Here is a 22,430-nt window from a genome sequence, read left to right as displayed (position 1 = left end):
AGTGTTACATTGGTGCTGGGCAAACTCTTGGAACGGATACTTGGGAACAGGAATTAGAGCATTTGGAGAAACATTATTTTACTACGGGTTGCCACTTCAGCGTTTCGATGGTGAGTGGAGAAAAGTGTAGCGGAGGGGCCAGAGATAATTTTCCACCATCTGTGACAGTCATGCACTGACATTTGGATCGACAGAGTCTGATCAGGAGGCACCATGGCATTGTGCATGGAAAGTTGAGTTCAACAACACTTCTTAAGGCGTTTGACGATGACTACCAATGAGGGCAGGGGAGTGGATGTTGTACATTGAACTTCAGTAAAGCCTTTGACAAGGTGCCACATGACAGCTCGTTCTGGAAGACATGTTCACATGCGGTCCAGGGAGAGAAAGTTAGGTGGATTAAATATTGCCTTGAAGGTAGCAAGCAAAGAGTGCTGGTTGAAGGTTTCTTTGAAAGGGAGCCGCAAGGCTACAAGTTGGGATATTTGATATTCATGATTTGATAGCAATGATCTGAATGCAATTCCACCAGGCTTGAATAGTGAGCTCACTGATGACACAAAATTATTAGATGGTACTCACAATGAAGATTATCATAGCTTATAGGGGATCTAAATGGGTAGAGGAGAGATAAATAGATTGTAGAACCTACACAAGCAATGACAGTTTCACGCTGAGGTTGGTGATGATGTGGAGGGAGGGACCTGCCAGAGGAAGTGGATGAGGCGGCACAATTGTCTAATTCCAGAAGCAGTTGGGATGTGAAGGTGGAGTGAAGAGGCCAGGAGGGAAATGGGCTCAAAACAGGAAATTAGGACCATTTCTGTGAGCACTGTGGTTAGCATTTTCTCATCGGGCTGAAGGGTCTGTATCTGTGTGTTATTCTATCCTTAGGATGCGTCAGATATCACTGGACAGTCACGCAGGCATGGTGTGAAAATTGATGGAAACTGCTGCTCTGATACAGTGGATGCAGGTTCTGTCATATTTACAAAGTATCTCTGACTCACTGTCTGCTTCTGTGTAATTCAGAGCATCACCAGCAGGTGGAGCATTTCTGCACCGGGACCAAAGTGTAAACAAGAAAACAACAACCAGGAATCGTCAGTGGGAATCAGAATGGCAATAGGTATGATCACTGGGATCGTTATGATTAAACCTCTGTTGCGTTTGTGCACAATAGTTCAGATGAATTAACTTACACAGATGCTAATGGGCACAGAAAGGTTTCATCAAACAGGGTCCTCAAATTCCTTTGTAATGAGGTCTTGAGTAATCGATCAATCCAGCAGTTGCAGAACAGGGACCCGACACCGGTAATGGTGAAAACACTCAGGTCAGCATGCAAAGTTTCAACTGAGTGAAAGGAGCCGGAGACCCTGAATCAGCAGGTTGAGAATGAAACACAGACAGGAATGTGACAGCGGTGTTGTTTGTTACGTAAAAGTCCAGGTTCAGGGTTTGTTGCACATCAAGGCCTGTTTAGAGGTGAAAGACATCCCCAACTTTCAATTATAACATTCAGAGCCAGATGATTGGAGCATTTCTGGGATTTCAAGGATTGTGTGATAACACAGCATTTCAGGTTTTGATAGGGTAGCTATCAACTCCCCCCCTGGTTTTCTTGACGGCTACACAAAGGAGATGGAAGGAGTTTCCGAAATCTGTTTTCTGTAGCCGAGCGGAGAACATTGCCAATGTTTAGAATTGCTGAGGATCAGAAGACAGCTCACTGTAGGTAAATAGGTGGTGTGTTTCAGTGTTTTAATACCCCAATGAATGTCTAGGCAGTGGGAAAATGGTGAACAATAGACAATATACAATAGTTGCAGAACTAGACCATTCGGCCCTTCGAGCCTGCACCGCCATTCTGAGATCATGGCTGATCATCTACTATCAATACCCGGTTCCTGCCTTGTCCCCATATCCCTTGATTGCCCTATCCATAAGATACCTATCTAGCTCCTTCTTGAAAGCATCCAGAGAATTGGCCTCCACTGTCTTCTGAAGCAGTGCCTTCCAGACTCCCACAACTATCTGAGAGAAGAAGTTTTTCCTTAACTCTGTCCTAAATGACCTACCCCTTATTCTTAAACCATGCCTTCTCGTACTGGATTCTCCCAGCATCTGAAACATATTTCCTGCCTCTATCTTGTCCAATCCCTTAATAATCATATGTTGCAATCAGATCCCCTCTCAATCTCCTTAATTCCAGCGTGTACAAGCCCAGTCTCTCTAACCTCTCCGCGAAAGACAGCCCGGACATCCCAGGAATTAACCTCGTGAATATACGCTGCACTTCTTCTACAGCCAGGATGTCCTTACTTAACCCTGGAGACCAAAACTGTACACAATACTACAGGTGTCGTCTCACCAGGGCCCTGTACAAATGCAAAAGGATTTCCTTGCTCTTGTACTCAATACCCTTTGCAATAAAGGCCAACATTCGATTAGCCTTCTTCGCTGCCTGCTGCACTTGCTCATTCACCTTCAGTGACTGATGAACAAGGACTCCTAGATCTCTTTGTATTTCTCCCTTACCTAACTCTACACCATTCAGATAATAATCTGCCTTCCAGTTCTTACTCCCAAAATGGATAACCTCACACTTATTCTCATTAAACGTCATCTGCCAAGTATCTGCCCACACACCCAGCCTATCCAAGTCACCCTGGATTCTCCTAACATCCTCATCGCATGTCACACTGCCACCCAGCTTAGTATCATCAGCAAACTTTTTGATGTTATTCTCAATGGCTTCATCTAAATCGTTGATGTAAATCGTAAACAGCTGTGGTCCCAATACCGAGCCCTGTGGCACCCAAATACTCACCACCTACCATTCCGAGAAACACTCATTCACCGCTAACCTTTGTTTTCTATCTGCCAACCAGTTTTCTATCCACGTCAATATCTTCCCCCCAATGCCATCAGCTCTGATTTTTACCCACTAATCTCCTATCTGGGACCTTATCAAATGCCTTCTGAAAATCGAGGTACACTACATCCACTGGGTCTCCCTTGTCTAACTTCCTGGTTACATCCTCGAAAAACTCCAATAGATTAGTCAAGCATGAATTTCCCTTGGTAAATCCATGCTGGCTCAGCCCAATCCTATTACTGCTATCTAGATAAGCCACTATTTCATCTTTAATAATGGACTCGAGCATCTTCCCCACTACTGACGTTAGGCTGACAGGACAATAGTTCTCTGTTTTCTCCCTCCCTCCTTTCTTAAAAAGTGGGATAACATTAGCCATTCTCCAGTCCTCAGGAACTGATCCTGAATCTAAGGAACATGGGAAAATGATTACCAATGCATCCGCAATATCCAGAGCCACCTCTTTTAGGACCCTAGGATGCAGACCATCTGGACCTGGGGATTTGTTAGCCTCCAGTCCCATCAGTCTACTCATCACCGTTTCCTTCCTAATGTCAATCTTTTTCATTTCCTCTGTTACCCTATGTCCTTGGCCCATCCATACATCTGGAAGATTGCTTGTGTCTTCCCTAGTGAAGGCAGATCTAAAGTACTTAATACATTCTTCTGCCATTTCTCAGTTTCCCATAACAATTTCACCCAATTCATTCTTCAAGGGCCCAACATTTTTCTTAACTATCTTCTTCCTCCTCTTCACATACCTAAAAAAGATTTTGCTATCCTTCTTTATATTCTTGGCGAGCTTACGTTTGCACTTCATTTTTTTCTCCCCGTATTGCCTTTTTAGTTAAATTCTGTTACTCCTTAAAAATTTCCCAATCATCTGTCTTCCCACTCACCTTAGCCTTGTCATACTTCTTTTTTTAATGCTATGCAATCTCTGAATTCCTTTGTCAACCACTGTGGCCCCTTTCCCCCCTTTGAATCCTTCCTTCTCCGGGGGATGTACTGATTTTGCACCTTGTGCATTATTCCCAAGAATACCTGCCATTGCTGTTCCACTGTCTTTTCTGCTAGGCTATGCTTCCATTTCTCTTTGGCCAGCTCCTCCCTCATGGCTCCATAGTCTCCTTTGTTCAACTGCAACACTGACACCTCTGATCTGCCCTTATCCTTCTCAATTTGCAGATAAAAACATCATATTATGGTCACTACCTCCTGATGGTTCCTTTACTTCAAGATCGCTTATCAAATCCTGTTCATTACACAACACTAAATCTAGAATAGCTTTGTCCCTGGTCGGTTCTCGTACAAGCTGTTCCAAGAATGCATCCCATAGGCACTCTACAAACTCCCTATCCTGGGGTCCAGCACCAACCTGATTCTCCCAGTTCACCTGCATGTTGAAATCCCCCATAACTACTGTGACATTACCTTTGCCACATGCCAATGTTAACTCCCTATTCAACTTGCACCCAATATCCATGGTACTGTTTGGGGGCCTGTAGACAACACACATTAGGGTCTTTTTGCCCTTACTGTTCCTCAGTTCTATCCACACAGAATCTGCTTCTCCTGATCCTATGTCCCCCCCCCCCCCCTTGCAAAGGACTGAATCTCATTCCTCACCAACAGGGCCACCCGACCCCCTCTGCCCACATTTCTGTCCCTACGATAGCACATTTACCCTTGTACATTCATTTCGCAGGTCTGATCTCCCTGCAGCCATGTCTCCGTTATCCCAACAATATCATAGTTACCCATTCGCACCTGTGCTTCAAGCTTATCCGCCTTATTTCTGACACTTCGTGCATTCAGATATAGAAATGTAAGCCCATTTCTCCTCTCTCTGTTCAAATCGCTGCCTTTTGTGCTTAACCAGCTCCCCGAACTCCCATCGGGCTATACGCCCCTAGAATTTTGTTGTCCTTCCTAAATTTACTTATTCTTTCTGCACATTTAACTCGATGTTCCATCAGACCATCGCTCTGTACATGTGTCCTCCTTATCACTTGTTCCGCCTCACCTTTCTCTACTACACACTTAATATTCCGGAACCGTGTAGTCCCCATCTGTCCTATATTTTTCATCTCGCTATCCTCTCTCACATTCTGGATCCCCGCCCCCTGCAAATTTAGTTTAAAACCCCCGAGCAGGACTAGCAAACTTTCCTGCAAGAATGTTAGTACCGCTCCAGTTCAGGTGTAAACCGTCCCGTCGGAACAGATCCCACCTTCCCTGGAGCAAAGCCCAATTATCTAAAAACCTGAAGCCCTCCCTCCTGCACCATCCTCTCAGCCACGTATTAATCTGTATAATTCTTCTGTTCCTTGCCTCACTCACACATGGCACAGGTAGCAATCCTGAGATTGTTACCCTGGATGTCCTGCCCTTCAGCTTCGCACCTAACTCCCTGAACTCACTACGCAGGACCCGCTCACTCATCCTACCCACGTCATTGGTCCCTACATGGACCACAACATCTGGGTTCTTGCCCTCCTTCTCGAGAATAACCTGCACCCGATCTGAACGTGATTTTCTCAAAAGATGCTTCAGGAGCTTCAATGTTGATATGCTGATATAGCACAGGAAATATAAAAACAGCAGGAGACAAACATAGAATCAAAGAAGGTGACTGGGACAACGGAATGTCATTGGTGAATCGGATTAAAGTGAATCCCGTGGCATTTCCGGAGGGGAACTAGGGTGGATATCGCATAAACTGATAGAGCAACTCAGCTGGCCAGGTAGCATTTATGGAGGGAAATGATTTTCTCTGAGTCAGAAAATGTTCTCATCCAATTCAATCTTTTGTAAATGAAATATTCAATCTGCAATCTTTCAGGCACTAATACATTTTTCCTGTAGTATTGGTACCAGAACTGTACAAGCCATTTCAACTGGTCCAACCAACAGTTTATAACCTTGTCAAAAGACCACTCTGCGTCTGTATTCTGCTCTGCAGCTAATGGTGGCAAACCTAATAAATGTTGACTCTACACATTGTTTCCTGTAATCAGCTGGCTGATCTGTGTGTGACCCTGTGGACGGGACAGTCTACGTATCTAGGTAATGCTCAGTCTGTGACCCTGGGGTCCAGACACTTTGAAACAGCAGACGGAGAGTATGTGATTTAGGGGATCTTGAAGTGTGCATTTCGGTGGTTGATCTGTGTGTGACACAGATGACTGAACAGTTTGTGACCTAGGGAGAATTTGCTTGTGGAAAATAATCCCAGTGTTATTTCCCGGTATCACTGGACACCATTCCATTAAGATCTCCTGGTTATCAATGTGTTCAACTACTGCAGAGTCAGTGATCATTGTTACTGTCTCTATTCGGCTCTGTATCTGGGAGTGGATGTGTCTGGTCACTGGCTTATCGGGATGGTCACCTGGCAGCCGGGGTGGTTCACATTAACCAGCACAGTTCCACTCCACATCGGGTCAGCCAGTGTCTCGGCTCTGTGTCTGTTCTCTCTGGAATTTAGAAGGATGAGGGGGTGGGGGATCTCATTATACCCGTTCGAATGTTGAACGGCCTAGACAGAGTAGATGTTGAAAAATGTTTCCCATGGTGGGGAAGTCCAGGATAAGAGGGCCCAGCCGCAGGATAGAGGATCATCCATTTAAACAGAGATGCAGAGACATTTATTTAGCCAGAGGGTGGTGAATTTGTGGAATTTGTTACCACAAGCAGCAGTGGAGACCGGGTCATTGGGTGTATTTAAGGCAGAGAACTGTAGGTTATTGATTGGAGATGGTATCCAAGTTTACGGAAGGAAAGGGGAAAAAAAGATCAACCATGAATGGCAGAGCAGATTCGATGGGCCAATTGGCCTAATTCTGTACCTATGTCGTATGATATTATTCCAGCCACACATTGTGAATCCTTGTTTTGCTGAGCTCTAAATCACTCTAGTTTAACTTGTAATTCGTCATTTATTTCAGGTGGGAAAATAAATAGGTTACGGAAATTACTCAAGAGGTTTTCACTTGGTGGCTCATCGAGGGAAGATGATCGGGACACTGGAAACAATGCACCAAAGCAGGGTCAGATCGAGAGCAATGTCCCAGTTGAATGCAGTCCGGCCGCAGAGGAGGAGGAGCAAAGTCAGCCCAGAGACAGTGACGTCAGAGACACTGATCAGGACCCTGGAACCCGCACAAGTGAGGCGACTGTCTGTCAACTCGGAAGCTCATCAAACACGGAATTGTCAAGTCCCCAACAAGGAGTGGGTGTGTGAAATGTGAGGGTGATGTGTTCACAGAATGTGGTACGGAGAAGGGTAAATGTGAGGCTTTGTTGGAGGGTTAGAAACATAGAGATGGATTAGAGAAGAAGGGAAATGTGTGCGTGTGGTACATGTGGTAGTGGGGCACCCGTGACCCCACTACAGGAAATGTACTACCTGTTTCAAGGATTTCCAAGATGTGTATCGGAGGAAATGCAGCTGTCCCGATGAAGCGAGTATTTCCAGGATATGAATTAAGGGAAATGTATTCGCCAGGATGGAGAGAGCATCTCTGAGAATCAACTCAGCATTTATTCTCATCCTAAATTGAAATAGGTGAGTGGGTGGGTTTGGAGTGGTTCGTTTCTGGCAAAGCAGTCCTTCTGGTAAAGTAATTCCCAGAACATTGTTGGGTAGGTTTTGGGGACAGTCTTGGGGTAATGGACATATGTGTATACATGGCTGATCCCAGTGTGGCTCCTTGTGGAACATGACTGGTCAAAGATCGCCAGCCAGGTTAAGTCTCATTACCGTATGTCTGCTATGAATCCAAATGGCCAATTCAGCACTGTTCCCAAGCATGTTAACTTTCTGTATGAGACTCCCATGTGGGACCTTGTCAAACACCCGACTAATATCCAAGTAGCAAGATCCACTGTGTAACTTCATGCATCAGCTTTGTTACTTCCTGGAAGAACTCAATCAAGTCAGCAAAATGCTACTTCACCTGCCCAAAGCCTTGCTGCTGAACCCCAACCCACCTCAAACATCCCATCTTCCATACTCCCATGTGGCAGAAGATATAAAGGGCTGAAGGTGTGTACCACCAACCTCAAGGACAACTTTAATTCTGCATTTATAAGACTATTGATGGTCAGCAACTATGTTATAATTCGCTCTTAATAATAAGACCATTTTATGAATAAAATTATAACATCGTGCATCTCGCAACTAATAACCACTCACTGAGATAACCCGAATATACTTACAGAAGGGCAGAAAGGATACTGTTAGGGTATGAAGAGATTTAAGGAACAACTGATAATAGTTGATTATAATTCTATATCAAGCCTGGAGGATAAGCAGAAATCTTTTATGTTTTTATATTGACTATCAAAAAACATTTGAATGTTTGATTCTGTCCCTCACTCGTGGTTGATAAAACTTCCTGGTACATGTACCGAAAACGTGAAAAATCTACAAAATCTGATGAAGCATTTGAGCCATACGTTAATCTCATGAGACCATGTATTTGCGCCTTGGAAGGTTTTTCCAGGCTGCAGGCCTGGGCAGATTTGTATGGGAGACCGGCAGTTGCCCAAGCTGCAAGTCTCCCCACTCCACGCCACCGATGTTGTCCAAGGGAAGGGCACTGGGAACCATACAGCACTGGCGTACAATAATCACATACTAACAACCGCAAAGGAACAACAACTGTCATCAGAATGAATGTACGCATTTCCTAGAGCGAAACGCTAAGCCTGCTATGGTCTTGTACTCACACTTGGCCACTCCAGGACAGTAAGTTTGTTGTTTGTAACCTCTTCCTGTATAGCTTTGGCTTTATGTTTGGGACCATTGTCTTGCTGCAAGTTAAATGTTTTCCCAAGTCGCAGCTCTCCAGCAGACTACATCAGGTTTTCCTCCAGGACTTCCCGGTATTTTGCTACATACCTTTTACCCTCCACCTGTACAATTCTTTCAGAGTCTGCTGCAGTGCAACGTCCCTAAAGCATGATTCTTCATGGTAAGGATGGTGTGATTTTGATGATGTTTGGTGTTCAGCTTACATCAAATATAGCATTTAGTCTGATGGTCATGAAGCTCAGTTTTGGTTTCATCGGCCTTGGAACTTTCAGGGCCTCCCACATGACTTCTGGCAAACTCTGGCCAAGACTTATTTTCAACACAATGAGTTATTTTCAACATTTCCTTTCTCTTTGCCACTCTCCAATGAAGCTGTGACTGGTGAAGTGTCCAGGCAACAGTTGCGTTCTACGCAGTCACTGAAACTTGTAACTTCGCCACAGTTGTTTTTGGTCTCTTGGTGGCCTCCCTCACCAGTCCTCCTCTTGTACAGTCGTTCAGTTTTTGAGGACAGCTCTTCTAGGCAGATTTACAGCTGTGCCATATTCTTCCCATTTCTTGATGATTGACTGAATTGTACTTCAAGAGATATTCCGCGACTTGGAAATTTCTTGTATCAATCTCCTGATTTGTGCTTTATAATAACCCTTTAATGCAGTTGCTTGTAGTGTTCTTCTGTCTTCAGGGTGTCACGTGCCAGAATACTGACTCGCCAATAGCTGGACCTTCCAGATACAGTTGTAGTTTTACTACAATCAATGAGACACCCTGACTGCATACAGGTGTCCGAAAACAGATCTCAATTCAACTAATTATGTGACTTCTAAAACCAATTGGCTGCATCAGTGCTGATTTGTTGCGTCATACTAAAGGAGGAAGAATACTTAAGCAATTAATCACTTTGCATTTTATATTTAGTGTTAATTTAGATCACTTGACAGAGAAGTTTTCACGTTGACACAGTCTTTTAGTCAGCCGGTTCGGATATGGCCCAAGTGCGCAGTAAGAGGCACTAACGCGGGTCGATAGTTTGCTGGGTCCATTGCGGCTGAAAAGAAACACTAACAGGTCGATAGCTCACAGACTTTAATACAAACAGTGTTATAGGGAAAAAGAAAACAATAAACACTAGGCCAAACAGGGCCGTTGACTAAGACTCGCAAATGGAAAACCAAGCCGACATTGCGGCTGAAAAGAACAACTAAATATAAAACTAATACTGCTGGTCTTCAGAGTCAGTTGACCCAACAGTCCAATTTCTCAGTCCGAATGCAAGCAGGCAGCGAAGCATTGCTGTGTTCATGTCTCCGCAAACACTACAGCAAGTCACACAAAATATTGGTGAAACTCAGCAAGTCAGGCAGCATCCATGGAGATGAATGAACAGTTGGCGTTTTGGATCAGGACCACGAGGAATAGAAACTTATGTGGGAATATCTAGAATTTCTGTCGCCTCATTTCCAGTCCGATGAAGGGAATTGTCCCGAAATGTTGACAGTTTATCGCCTCCATAGTTGTTGCCTGACCTGATGAGTACCTCCAGCATTTTGTGAGATATTCCAGAGATTTGCTGAGGAAGGGGTTGACCAGGCAGGCAGACAGTAAACCAGAGCAAAGCGGTGGTGATGGGCAGTACCAGGAGAGTGATGGTAATGGTTACTATATTCTCAGATAATAAGCGGAGTCCTTTCCAAACAGGGAGATATATTCTTGGGGATAAAAAGGAGCAGCCTTCAACAAACGGAGCTATAACCCATCAGACCCCCACCCCCGATCGCCCCCACCAACCCCCGGACTGTATTTGGTGATCTTTAGCTTCCAGAGAGAAAGCTGCTGCCCAATATGGGGTCAGTAATTTCTTTAATTTTCCCCATTTTCACCACAGGTCCGAGCTCAGTGATCACCGAGCTCCTGGCAAGCTGGGATGATTTCCAGCTGCTGCAGTTGACGGACTTCTACCGGGACAGGCTGGAGCAGGCGATGGGAGGAGGAGTGCACGGAGTGAGCCTGGCGTTAACGGCCGAGAATCAGTTCAGCGGAGAGGAACATTGGGTGAGTGGGAGGGAGAAAGGGTTTGACTTTTCACACATCACAGGACTGATGGGTGTTGAACTCTAACTCATCGGATATTAAATAACATAAAAGAACAACTGGGAAATAAATACGGTACCTGCAATCACAAAAATGTGAATCTGAACCAGTGATAGAAAGGGGTGAAAAGACCCCGCGGACTGGTGGGTGGCTGCTCAATGTTCAGAGTGAGCTGTGCAGGTAACAGTTGTGTGGGCTTACAGTATTAAATGGAAATATGACAGGAGGTTTCGGTTTGAAAAGACCGTGCAGCGTGACGGCAGGATGTCAGTGAGAACCGGGACATCATCTGTGGGTGCCACAGGAGCTCGAGTGTGTTCTGTTCTGGGTAGAGATGATTGTGTTACAATCTGTAACTGTAAACAGTGTGGATCGGGGAATACTGCCATGTTGTAATGTGTAATCACTGAATAAACCTCCACTGGAAAAGGCAAAGGAAAGGCATCAGGTGTCAGCCGGTAATCCGCTGGCATGTTGGACACTGGCGGACTGAGGAGATGAATCACATCATCTTTTCTGCAGCTTCTCCGAGACTGCTCACTCTGTTATAAAAACCCTCCTGACTTCTTTCTTCATCTGTGATCGTTATTTTCTGATTTCTGTTTTACACCGTCAAATCCGGTGAGGAATTATTTATGGATTTGGAGCCACGTCAATGAAGCGGTCACAGACCAGCCAGGATCTCATTGACTGGTGGACCAGGTTCACGGTGAATGTCCCTCCGTGTGCTCTGCACTCAGAATGTACAGTCCATGTCCAGACAGGATCAGCACCCGTCCGGGTGACTGCTCAGTGTGATCCCGTTACAGAGCACATCATTTACTTCTCATTCTCTGTGTGAATCTGTCAGTCCCCAATATGTTCACCGTTACTCTTCACAGAAAATCTCTGATCTCGCCGATAAGGGAGAGCGGGCGGACAGTTCTAAACTCCTCCTGAGCCTGGCGATGGAGAAAGGCTTCCGCGCCCGGAGGGTGATGTGGGAAACCTTTGTGAAAATGCGGATTGGTGTTCCAGAGTTGGACAAAATACTGAAGGAAATACAGGAACATGGTGAGATAGTATCAGAGATTAATTTAATTTTGGATTCAATCAGAATTGACTTTATAATTTTATACATTTCAATTCCTCAAATTGTTTTATTCCGAACAGGCTGTGTTCCGGTCCATCGACCCGTACCGGAGATTCCCAGGGAACTGAAAGGTAAGTGAAGAAACCGCTGTTTCCACCAACGGTAGATATTGTGTAGGGCCATGTCGTTGTAGAACCATCTGGATTTGACCAGGTAAGTGGTGGCGCCATGACACAGCGCACAGTGCGACACATGGAAAATATTTGCTGGAGGGATATCTTTCTCAGGACATTATGAGGAACAACTCAGAGAGTTGGGGAGTTTTCTGAAAGGGACCACTCCTCTCTGACTCTTACAACGACAGGTTCCTCCATCGAGCCAGAGTGGAGAAGAGGACGATCTGGAGGAGTGAAATTCTCAGAAATTCTTCACTCCGAAAAGTAAAATCCTTCCCCTGCAGCTACACTACCTGAGCAACAGCCCTCATCCTGGATCACTTTTCTAAATCTCCTCAGATCCTACAGGTTATCATTTTTAGAATTGAGAGTCCACGGAAGCTCTCATTACAGAATAACAATGAGTGCATCCATTTAATGAGAAAATCAGGTAACACCCAACTGCTCTGTTCAACCCCAACGCAGCATATGAACCCAACTCTGTTCACGTAATTACTGCCTTACTGCAAACACTGCTACAGTTATCCAGTTTAATTTCCAACTCAATAATCCTGGGAATTCCATCAGGAGACAGTGTTAGAGAGGGTGAGACTGGAGGACAAAATCCTCAGCTCAGTCCACAGAAGCTGAAATTGATGTGATGTGTGATGGACACTGTGGAAGGGTGAGAGATGGGAATTAGGACAGGGAAACCGAGGGTTGTGGGATTGCGGCAATTAGCCTGCAAACTTGTTCTTCACTGTTGTTTGCCGAAGGAACAGACTCAGCAGTGAAATTCCCACACTGTGAAAACCCGCACATCCCTGCTAGATTCCGGACATGCTGAGACCCTGCACACTCCTGACAGGCCCTTCAAATTCTGTGAAATCCTGGATACACTTTGCTACTTTTACACGTCCTTTCAAAAGATTGTGTTCAGCAGTAGTGCAGCTGCAATTAGCTGTTTCCACATTTGCCTTCCCCTAATTCAGGACTCAGGGCATCGACATCACTTTCCATAATTGAGACAGATGGTCTCTGTGTCCAGAATACTCTCCCACTGACACCCCAAACACTTGTCCAGCTACATTATCTCCTGCCTCGTCGGGTCGACGGAAGATACAGGTTAGGCTAATAATCCTTATTGTATGGACGGCGGTCCGGGTGAGTGAACATGATGGGGTGGTTGGGACTGAAGTGGATAGTTCATTGGAAAGTGTGTTGTGGGTCAGGTAGTTGGACCTTGAGAGTGGATCAGCACATGGAAGTGTGATGTTATTGCCTTTATGAAGACTTGATTGAGAGAGACAAGATTGACTGATCAATATTCCAGAGTTACGATACTTCAGATAGAGAGGGGAGGTAATACATTTGGAAAGGTTTATTTGCTGACCTGGGGAATTTCACAGCTGCACTCAGAGAGGACATACTGGGGAGTTCAAGTACTGAGGCAATATGGGGAGAGCACATCAATAAGACAGATACAGTCACTGATACGTTTTTACTAAACCCCTCCCAGTAGTCATCATGAGATTGAGGAATTAATAAGTAGGCAAATTCTGGAAAGATGCAAAAGCAGCAAGTTTGTTGTAGTGGGTAATTTTAACTTTCCCTGTGTTGCTGATGACCTTTCATTCTCTGTCCTGTGTTTCCTACCTGCAAGAATATTTTAGGAATCTCTGATGGAGAGATGTCTTCTGGGAATAATGTGTGTAATGTGTGAACTAGAGGAGAGGCCAGACTGCAGATGTTATTTGGATGGTTTCAATGGTGGAACCTTTGGGAGCAGTGCAGACAACTCCTCTTCTCAGATGGTTATGAATAAGGAGAGGTCTGCAGCTTATAGAAATATAGAAAACCTACAGCACAATACAGGCCTTTCGGCCCACGATGCTGTACTGAACATGTAATTATTTTAGAAATTAAAATGCCCTATTGTTTCTGCCTCCAGCACAATCGCCGGCAGCCCATTCCACGCCCTCACCACTCTCTGCATAAAAAAGCTTACCCCTAACAATCCCTCTGTACCTGCTTCCATGCACCTTAAAACTGTACCCTCCTGTGTTAGCCATTTCAGCCCTAGAAGAAAGAGTCTGACTAACCACACAATCAATGCTTCTCATCATTTGATACACCTCTATCAGGTCACCTCTCATCCTCCGTTGTTCCCAGGAGAAATGGCCGAGTTCACTCAACCTATTCTCATAGGGCATGTTCCGCAATCCAGGCAATACTTGCAAATCTCCTCTGCGCCCTTTCTATAGTTTCCACATCCTTCCTGTAGTGAGGTGACCAGAACAGAAAACAATACTCCAAGTGGGGTCTGACTAGGGTCCGATATAGCTGCAACATTACCTCTCGGCTCCTAAACTCCATCCCAGGGTTGATGAAGGCCAATGCACTGTATGCCTTTTGAACCACAGAGTCGACCAGCATAGCAGCTTTGAGTGTCCGCTGGACTCGGACCCCAAGGTCACTCCGATTCTCCACACTGCCAAGAGTGGGGTGTGCAGCATTGGGTGTGGGAAAGATAACTTGGGGAAAGGCAGATTCAGTGGCAAAGGGTTAGATTGAGAGCAGCTCTTGTTAGGCAAATCCCCAACGGGCATGATTAAATATTAGCTGAGCAGAATTTGGGTCCGGCATGTTGCAAAGAGGATTAAAGCCAACGACGGCAATGGCTGTAGATCTTGATGGGAGATGTTGTAAATTTAATCTGAAAGGGAGAGATGCGTTTCATGATGCTGAAATGAGACAGTCAGTTGTAGAGAGTGAAGAGGCGTGCCAAAGAATGGATTGGGACATAGATCAATTGCAGATGCGGATGGGGAAATATCAGGTGGAGTTTAATCCTGAGAATTGTGAGTTGTTGCAATTCAGGCGATCAAATGTATTGGGAAGTATAGAGTAAAGGTCACGACCCTGACGTCATTAATGTCTACAGGGATCCTGATATCCATGTCCATAGCTTCGGAGGCAGGCGGGAGGAGTTTATGGGCACATCGTGCTAGCAGCAACTTTGTGGGCCGAATGTCCCATACCTGTACTGTACTATGCAGGTCCTGTGACAGCTGAAATCCTGAACCACCTGCTACCGAAATTCCTCGGTCTCTGCTCTCTTCGCCACCCGACCTGTAATCAGCATGGTGTTCAAACTTGTATTTAAAGTCACAGACCAGTAGCATCTCCCCTTTCTCCCCTTTCCACAGACATTATCTGACCTGTACTCACATCGACACTCCCGTCCTGTGCTGCAGTGGGCAGGCCAACATGCTGCATAACTGTGGCGGACTGGAAGGCTCTACAACGGGGAGTCAAAACTGCCCAACGCATCACCGTGACCCCCAGCCTACCTTCCATCAGGGACGAATATACAGAAAGACTCCGGAAAAGGGCCAAGAGCCTCAGGAAGGATCCCACCTATCCTGCCTATGGGCTGTTAGCCCCTCTCCCATGAGGGAGGAAGGATCCCACCTATCCTGCCTGTGGGCTGTTTGCCCCTCTCCCATGAGGGAGGAAGGGTCCCACCTATCCTGCCTATGGGCTGTTTGCCCCTCTCCCATGAGGAAGGGTCCCACCTATCCTGCCTATGGGCTGTTTGCCCCTCTCCCATGAGGGAGGAAGGATCCCACCTATCCTGCCTACGGGCTGCTTGCCCCTCTCCCATGAGGGAGGAAGCTACGTAGCATCCACAGCAGGACCACCAGACTCAAAATCAGTTACTTTCCTCAAGCAGTAAGAGTGATCAACACCTCTAACCACCAAGCCACCCCTCCGCAACCAACAAACCCCACCCCACCACCAGCTTGGTTTGAAACCACCTGAGTTCAGAGTGAATCCTGTATTGAACGTATTTATTTGTATTTTCCATTGCGTTCTGTATCTGAGTTTTTGTGCTGCATCAGATCCTCAATAACAGTTATTTCATTCTCCTTTACACTTGTGTATCTTGAAACTTGAATTTGTTGAGTATTTACAACACATACTCTTTAATAGACACGAGACTGCAGATCTGCCGTCTCAAACCATTTTGTGGAGGAACTCAGCGAGCTGAGCAGCGTCTGTAATGATTGAAAGGGGGCGGGGTTGTGGATTGTCTGTGCTTTCTGTCAATATGCTGACTGTCTCAATCTCCTGAACAAGACAGTGACATTTTCCCCCAACCACTCCCACTAACAGTGTACATGCTGATCAGTAAATACACTTTGTGCTTTGAATCAGTGATGCTAGGAGTGGGTAGCTGCGTTTCCCCGGCCTGTTCCTTTGACAGAATGCCCACTACCCTTTTTTCTATCTCCATACACCACATCAACACTGGGCTTTCAAAGTTCTTCCACAGGAAAAATGATACCTCTGGCAGTAGTGGGAGGTTGTCCAGTACGGAACAGTCAGAGGTCAGTAAACTACCAGGGAAATACTCACCTTCACAGCACAATTAATTTGGAAATGTGGTGATCTGGTGTTTATCTATACCAGGCCTCTCTGTCCAGTCAGGGGTATGTTAATCAAATTTACTGTACGAGCATCCATTGATGGATCCAATTAATGCAACAGCTTTCAGCTAAATCTTGGGTTCTTAAGTACTGAGTTCTGAGTTGAGGCATCTAACAGTTTGTCCACTGTCTGTTCCCATGGAAGATGTTCAACAGAAACACAAGGAGACTCTGCGGGCACAAACTGAAACACTGAGAGTGAACACGATCCTGATGAGGGAGAAGGTGAAGGTTTTCCAGCTGGTTGATCGATATGCTGAGCTCACGGTCATTTCTACTGTTCGAGATCGGAGACTGGTGGAACATGAGCTGCTGGCAAGAGGCAGAGACCACGAGGAGTTGAGAGAAAAACATCTCCGGGGAGAGCTGGAAAAAATCCGGACTGATCAGTTGTTCCAGAGCAGCTTTTCCAGGAGTAAATCCAAATCTGGGAGTTCGGCAGCTGTGGCTGGAGTCCCGGGGATCGGGAAAACAACAATGGTACAAAAGATTGTTCATGACTGGGCCACGGGGAAAATATTCCAACAATTCCAGTTTGTCTTCAGTTTCAAATTCCGTGATTTAAACTCCATTAACTGCAGGATAAACATGAGGGAACTGATTCTGGATCAGTATCCTTACTTTGGGAATATTCTGAGAGAGGTCTGGAAGAACCCAGAGGGATTGCTGTTTATATTCGATGGTTTGGATGAATTCAAACACAAAATCAATTTTGCTGACAGTCGGAGAGATACAGAACCCAAGCACCAGTGCTCAGATCCCGAGTGGTGGTGTGAAGTGTCCGACATTGTGTACAGTTTAATCCAGCACAAGCTGCTCCCAGGGTGTTCAGTGCTGGTGACCACCCGCCCCACTGCGTTGCATTTATTGGAAAAAGCGAAGATTAGTGTCTGGGCTGAAATGCTGGGATTTGTTGGTGAGGAACGGAAGGAATATTTCATCAGGCATTTTGAAGATCAGACGGTGGGAGCAGCTGTTTTCAAGCACGTCAAAGAGAATGAGATCCTGTACACCATGAGCTACAACCCCTCCTACTGTTGGATCCTCGCTCTGGCACTGGCCCCCTTCTTCACACAAAGAGTCAGGGACCCGCAGCGAGTTCCCAAGACCATCACCCAACTGTACTCCTACTATATTTACAACATCCTGAAAAACCACGCCCGTGAGATTGAGAACCCCCGTGATGTGTTACTCAGGGTTGGTCAGATGGCTTTCAGAGGAGTGTCCGAGAGGAAGATTGTGTTTACAGATGGAGACCTGATCAAGTACAATCTGCAGCCTTCCCAGTTCCTGTCCGGATTCCTGATGGAGCTTTTGGAGAGAGAGGATTCTGCCCGGAGCGTGCTGTACACATTCCCACACCTCACCATCCAAGAGTTTGTAGCTGCAGTCGCACAATTCCTGAATCCACATCCCAGGGATATCCTGAAATTCCTCACTGAAGTCCACAGCACGACAGATGGGCGATTTGAGGTATTTCTCCGTTTTGTTGCTGGTCTCTCCAACCCAATGACAGCTCGGGGCCTGGAGGAGTTTCTGGGTCCATTTCCTCATCAAACAACCTGCCGGGCGATTGACTGGGTGAAAGAGGTTACACGCCAGAGTGGAAACACGGGGAGTGAAGCTGGTAAAAGGAGCCTCCTGAACACATTGCACTACCTGTTTGAGTCTCAGAATCGTGGACTGGCTCAGGCCGCACTGGGATCTGTGGAAACACTTTCATTCAGTGGAATGACACTGACCCCGATTGACTGTGTGGTCCTGTCTCATGTCATCGGACTCTGTGATACAATAAAACACCTCGACCTGCAGAACTGCCACATTCAGTGTGAAGGAATCCAGCGGCTGGGACCCGGGCTGCACAAATGCCTGGAGTTGAGGTAACTTGATTTATCTCTCACTCTGAACTGTGGAACTGTTCCATTTTGTTGTTTCAATGTCAAGTGATTTGGGTTAAACTGTAGTAAATCAGATTGTGAAGAATTGTGACAAATGCCCAGGGGATCGGTTAGTAATTCCCCAAGGACGGGAGGGTTCTGTGGTCCCTTGTGAAGGGATGTTGGAGACTTCATCAGATCAGTGAACAACGGCTATTGGTTTAATTGTAGTAAATCACAGGAATGGCCGTGTTTCTCACTGCCTGTGACAAGTCCATTGACAATGTTCCTTCTCACTGTTACTGACACCCAGACTGATACTGACTGAAGCAGGTGGGTCAGAGATTCACACCCCCTTCCCGGTGAGGGACAAGAGACCGTCAGCAGACTGTCCCTGTGAGAAGGAAAGAAATACTATCGTGAGATTGTCCTCCCTCTGCCACTCCCCGTGTGTGACTATCACCATCAGTCCACCTGTGTGACTGTGCTCACTACCAGATACCCAGACCCCATGGGAGCATTTCCTCTCCAGATTGTGGGCTTCAGTTCAGATCCACCCCTCCCGTAAAATCTATTTCTGAAATCCCTCGTCTTGTTGGATTATCTTTTCCTTGTGGTGAGACCTCTCATCCCAATTCACCTTCCTACTGTGGAACCCCTCCTCCTTCCTCCACTGGGATCTGTCTTCCTCAATCACCTGCCGCACGTGGGTTCGTTTCCACCATCTCCCATCGACAACTTTCCCATTTCCAAATCTTCCTCAATGTGGGACTAAATTACTGACATTCGGTGAATACCCTGGAGCTGTGCAGTGAGGGACATTGACAGTGATGGGTACTCCGATCAGTGATTTACTGAAGGGTTTAATGTTTCCTGAAATATCCGAGTGAGAGAAATTCCCCCAGACCCACGGTTTGAATCATTTTGTTCATCAATTTGTCTGTTTGTGTTTAGTCTCGCAGGCAATAAACTGAGAGATTCAGGAGTGAAACTGGTGTCTGCGGCTCTGAGGAACCCGGAGTGTAAAATACAGAAACTGTGGTAAGTACCAGACTGTGGGAGATTGTGTTTACAGTCACTTGGTGTCTGACACTGAACATTAATGTGATCAGTAATTGTGTTACTGATAAACACTGGGGATTTGTACCGTCTCCTGTCTCTCTGTGTCCTTCACCCTCACTCTCTCTCATCTCCAGGTTGCACAATGTTGGTCTCACAGATTCTGGTGCCGAGGATCTCGTCTCCGTTCTCAGTACAAACCCGTCACTGACGGAGCTGAACCTGAGTTACAACTCGCTGACAGACCGATCTGTCCCCACTCTCCGCCGCCTCATACTGACCCTCCCGAGTCTGGAGCTGATCGGGTGAGTGTTTGTCTTAATGTTCAATGTGATAAAATGTCAGTGGATCGCGGGTTTTCTGGTGATATTTATCTGTGAGTGTTGTTGAAACATTAACCCCAGTCCCCTGTTACTGACACTGTTGTGTAATCTGTTTAGATCATCTGTATTCTCCCATCTCTTTCAGGCTGGGGGCGAATCATTTCAGTGGGACCCGGAAGAAGGAATTGAGATCTCTGCGGGAAGCCAGACCCGGACTGACAGTAGATCTGTGAACATCTGAATGTGTGAACGTCCCCGCACGCGCTATGGGGATATTTTTGCCGATTCCCCGTTCTCCCCTTTAACTCCCTCCCTTACCTTTAATGGCCGCGCTCGGTATTTAATTCCCAACCGTTCTAACGGAAATGGCTCCAGTTTCGCGCTCTGTGACGTCATAAACGGTCCCGCAGTGACATATTTCCGCCTGCTGTAGTGCAGCGTTGCTTCCGCCGGATGTACGGGTTCGAGTCTCCCCCACGTGCGACCCCGGGGAATTACACAGACAGGAAGAGCCCGGGGGCCGGGATTCAGTCTAGGACACCTGTGTCCCGGGGTCGGATTATCCCGGGAGAGAATCCTTTTGCACCCTTTGCTCAGGACGGTGCATTCGGCAGTCTGGCCGATATAATGATGTTAAATTGACAAATCCCTCGGCAGTGACCCTGGATCTGCAGCGATCTCGAATACGGCCCTGAAGTGTGATTTTATAATCATCGGTTCCCCGATGCAGAGTGACGGTGAGAAACGGGACTGATTATTCAACCTGTCACACGTTGTCGCCGGTCAGTTAATTGTGTGTGACTGTGAGTGAGTCGGGAGCAGGTTATTTATTCCCGCACGTCAGCAGCTCACGCATTGTTTAATTTACATTTGTCATGATGAAATCAATAAACCGCTGTAACTTCCTGTCCTGGTGCCGGACTCGAGTTTTATTTGAGGTTTCTGCTGCCCCCCGCACCCTGTGCACTGCAACAGTGGGTCGGAGCTCCTCACACTGACACAGTAGTGTCTCAGCTCCAGGCTGAGGGAGGCCAGACTGGCAGATTCTTGGTGCCCAGGATCTCATCTCCATCGAAGCCGCTTCCTGGCTAACTGACCCCCTCCTGCCCCCGGCAGACCGTTAAAATAGACAGTAATATCAGACGAGATTCCACTGAGGTCCGGAGTACGAGGAGGAAGGCAAAGAGTGAAGCGCCCTCTATACCGTCCCATCACACACTCCCGGGGTCAGAAACTGGGTGATTCTCCCTCCACACCGTCCCATCACACACTCCCGGGGTCAGACACAGAGTGATTCTCCCTCCATACCGTCCCAACACACACTCCCGGGATCAGACACAGAGAAATGGTCTCTGTGGCGTGAGATTTATCAGCTAAATTCAGGTTGGAAAAGGGACATCCTCCATCCCACACACCAGCTGAATCTATGTAGGGGAATTCAGAGAGACAGGGAGTGATACAGGATGTGAGGGGGCACAAACAGGCAGCGGAATACACGTGGAAATGATAACACTAGCGACTTCTATGGTGGAGAAATAGCCCAGGATGAAATCGAAGATGAGTATTATTTTGCAAAAACTTGACCCCTCCACTTGCCGTCCTATCTCACCGTCCGCACTCCTTACGGGACTCCGTCCCGTCCCATCAACTCACACAGGCCTCGCTCACAATCAAAGGCTACCTTTTCCCATTCATTTCCACCACCCGCACACCCAATAGACACCACCGCTTCCCATTCACTACACCCATCCACAATGCTAACGGGACGCACTCCCACTGTTTGCCGACCAACGGCGACCCGCCCCTTACGATTCAGACCAATCGTCCGCGCTCCCAATTCACCCCACCCCTTCCCATTCACTTCCACCGTCCACAATTCCAATAGACCCCATCAATTCCCGTTCATTCCCACAGTCCGCACTCCCAATATACACAGCCCCTTCCCATTCAATCACATTGTGACCGAGCCCTTCGCATTCACTCCCATCTTTTGCCTCCCAATGTGTCATGGTTCCGTCTGACAAATCCCCATCTTGTTATTATCTCCTTGACTGGGTCTTAAACCCCTCGTCTGAGTTCCAGATGTTCCCAGTTCCATTAAATACAGCACACCTGGTTTCCATCAGTGAATGCAGGTAAAAACCCTAGAGTCACAGCAATGGGCTGCCAGTTCCTTGGTCGTCTCTAGTGTGAGTAAACCTCGTTTCCTTATTCCTTAGGACTGTCAGTTCTAAGCTCCGATTCATTTCCTGGATACTCTACTTAAACCTTGTCTCCGTGTAGAGACACTCCTGGATATCGGTTCCCGATCGCGGTGGTGCTAACGCCTCACGACTCTGCCTCCGCGCCTGTGTCCTGCATTTGGGTTCGCCCTCAGCCTCGTCCTGGCAACAGAACGAACTGGCCAATAATGAGCCCAGCGGACACGGACCCTGTGCAACAGGTCCTTGCCAGCCAGGGCTCCCTACTGGGCTTACACGATCAGCTGCTCTGAAAAATCATGGAAAACCTTCGTGCCCTGTCTGCGCATGTAAAGAAGGTCAGAGAGCAGGTTGACCGGTATCGGCTCCCCTTACTCCGCCCCTTCTATGAACCCAGTCTGATCAAACCGCACAACCTGGGATGGATACACTCCTTGGGTCGGTAATACCATCACCT

General features: G+C 46.7%; 1 protein-coding gene across 4 annotated transcripts in view; it reads left to right on the top strand.

Annotated features, from left to right (window-relative positions):
* Positions 1-20,678, top strand: part of LOC140724285 (NACHT, LRR and PYD domains-containing protein 12-like) — a 33,865-nt gene extending 13,187 nt beyond the window's left edge. For 2 of the 4 annotated variants that reach the window (XM_073038746.1, XM_073038745.1), the window contains exons 4-12: positions 1,033-1,129; positions 6,832-7,119; positions 10,588-10,754; positions 11,675-11,846; positions 11,946-11,996; positions 16,659-18,393; positions 19,345-19,431; positions 19,587-19,754; positions 19,918-20,678. In XM_073038746.1, the coding sequence (XP_072894847.1) occupies positions 1,120-1,129; positions 6,832-7,119; positions 10,588-10,754; positions 11,675-11,846; positions 11,946-11,996; positions 16,659-18,393; positions 19,345-19,431; positions 19,587-19,754; positions 19,918-20,005 (2,766 nt within the window). In that variant the 5' untranslated portion in view covers positions 1,033-1,119 and the 3' untranslated portion in view covers positions 20,006-20,678. Of the gene's footprint in view, positions 1-1,032; positions 1,130-6,831; positions 7,131-10,587; positions 10,755-11,674; positions 11,847-11,945; positions 11,997-16,658; positions 18,394-19,344; positions 19,432-19,586; positions 19,755-19,917 lie in introns of those variants that run through there. The other 2 variants (XM_073038747.1, XM_073038748.1) reach the window with 2 other exon arrangements.
* The last annotated feature ends 1,752 nt before the right edge of the window (positions 20,679-22,430 follow it).

The sequence above is a fragment of the Hemitrygon akajei genome, unplaced genomic scaffold, assembly GCF_048418815.1.
Source record: "Hemitrygon akajei unplaced genomic scaffold, sHemAka1.3 Scf000183, whole genome shotgun sequence".
Classification (NCBI taxonomy): domain Eukaryota; kingdom Metazoa; phylum Chordata; class Chondrichthyes; order Myliobatiformes; family Dasyatidae; genus Hemitrygon; species Hemitrygon akajei.
Note: the sequence above shows the minus strand (reverse complement) of the source record. Positions and strands in the feature narration are given on the sequence as shown.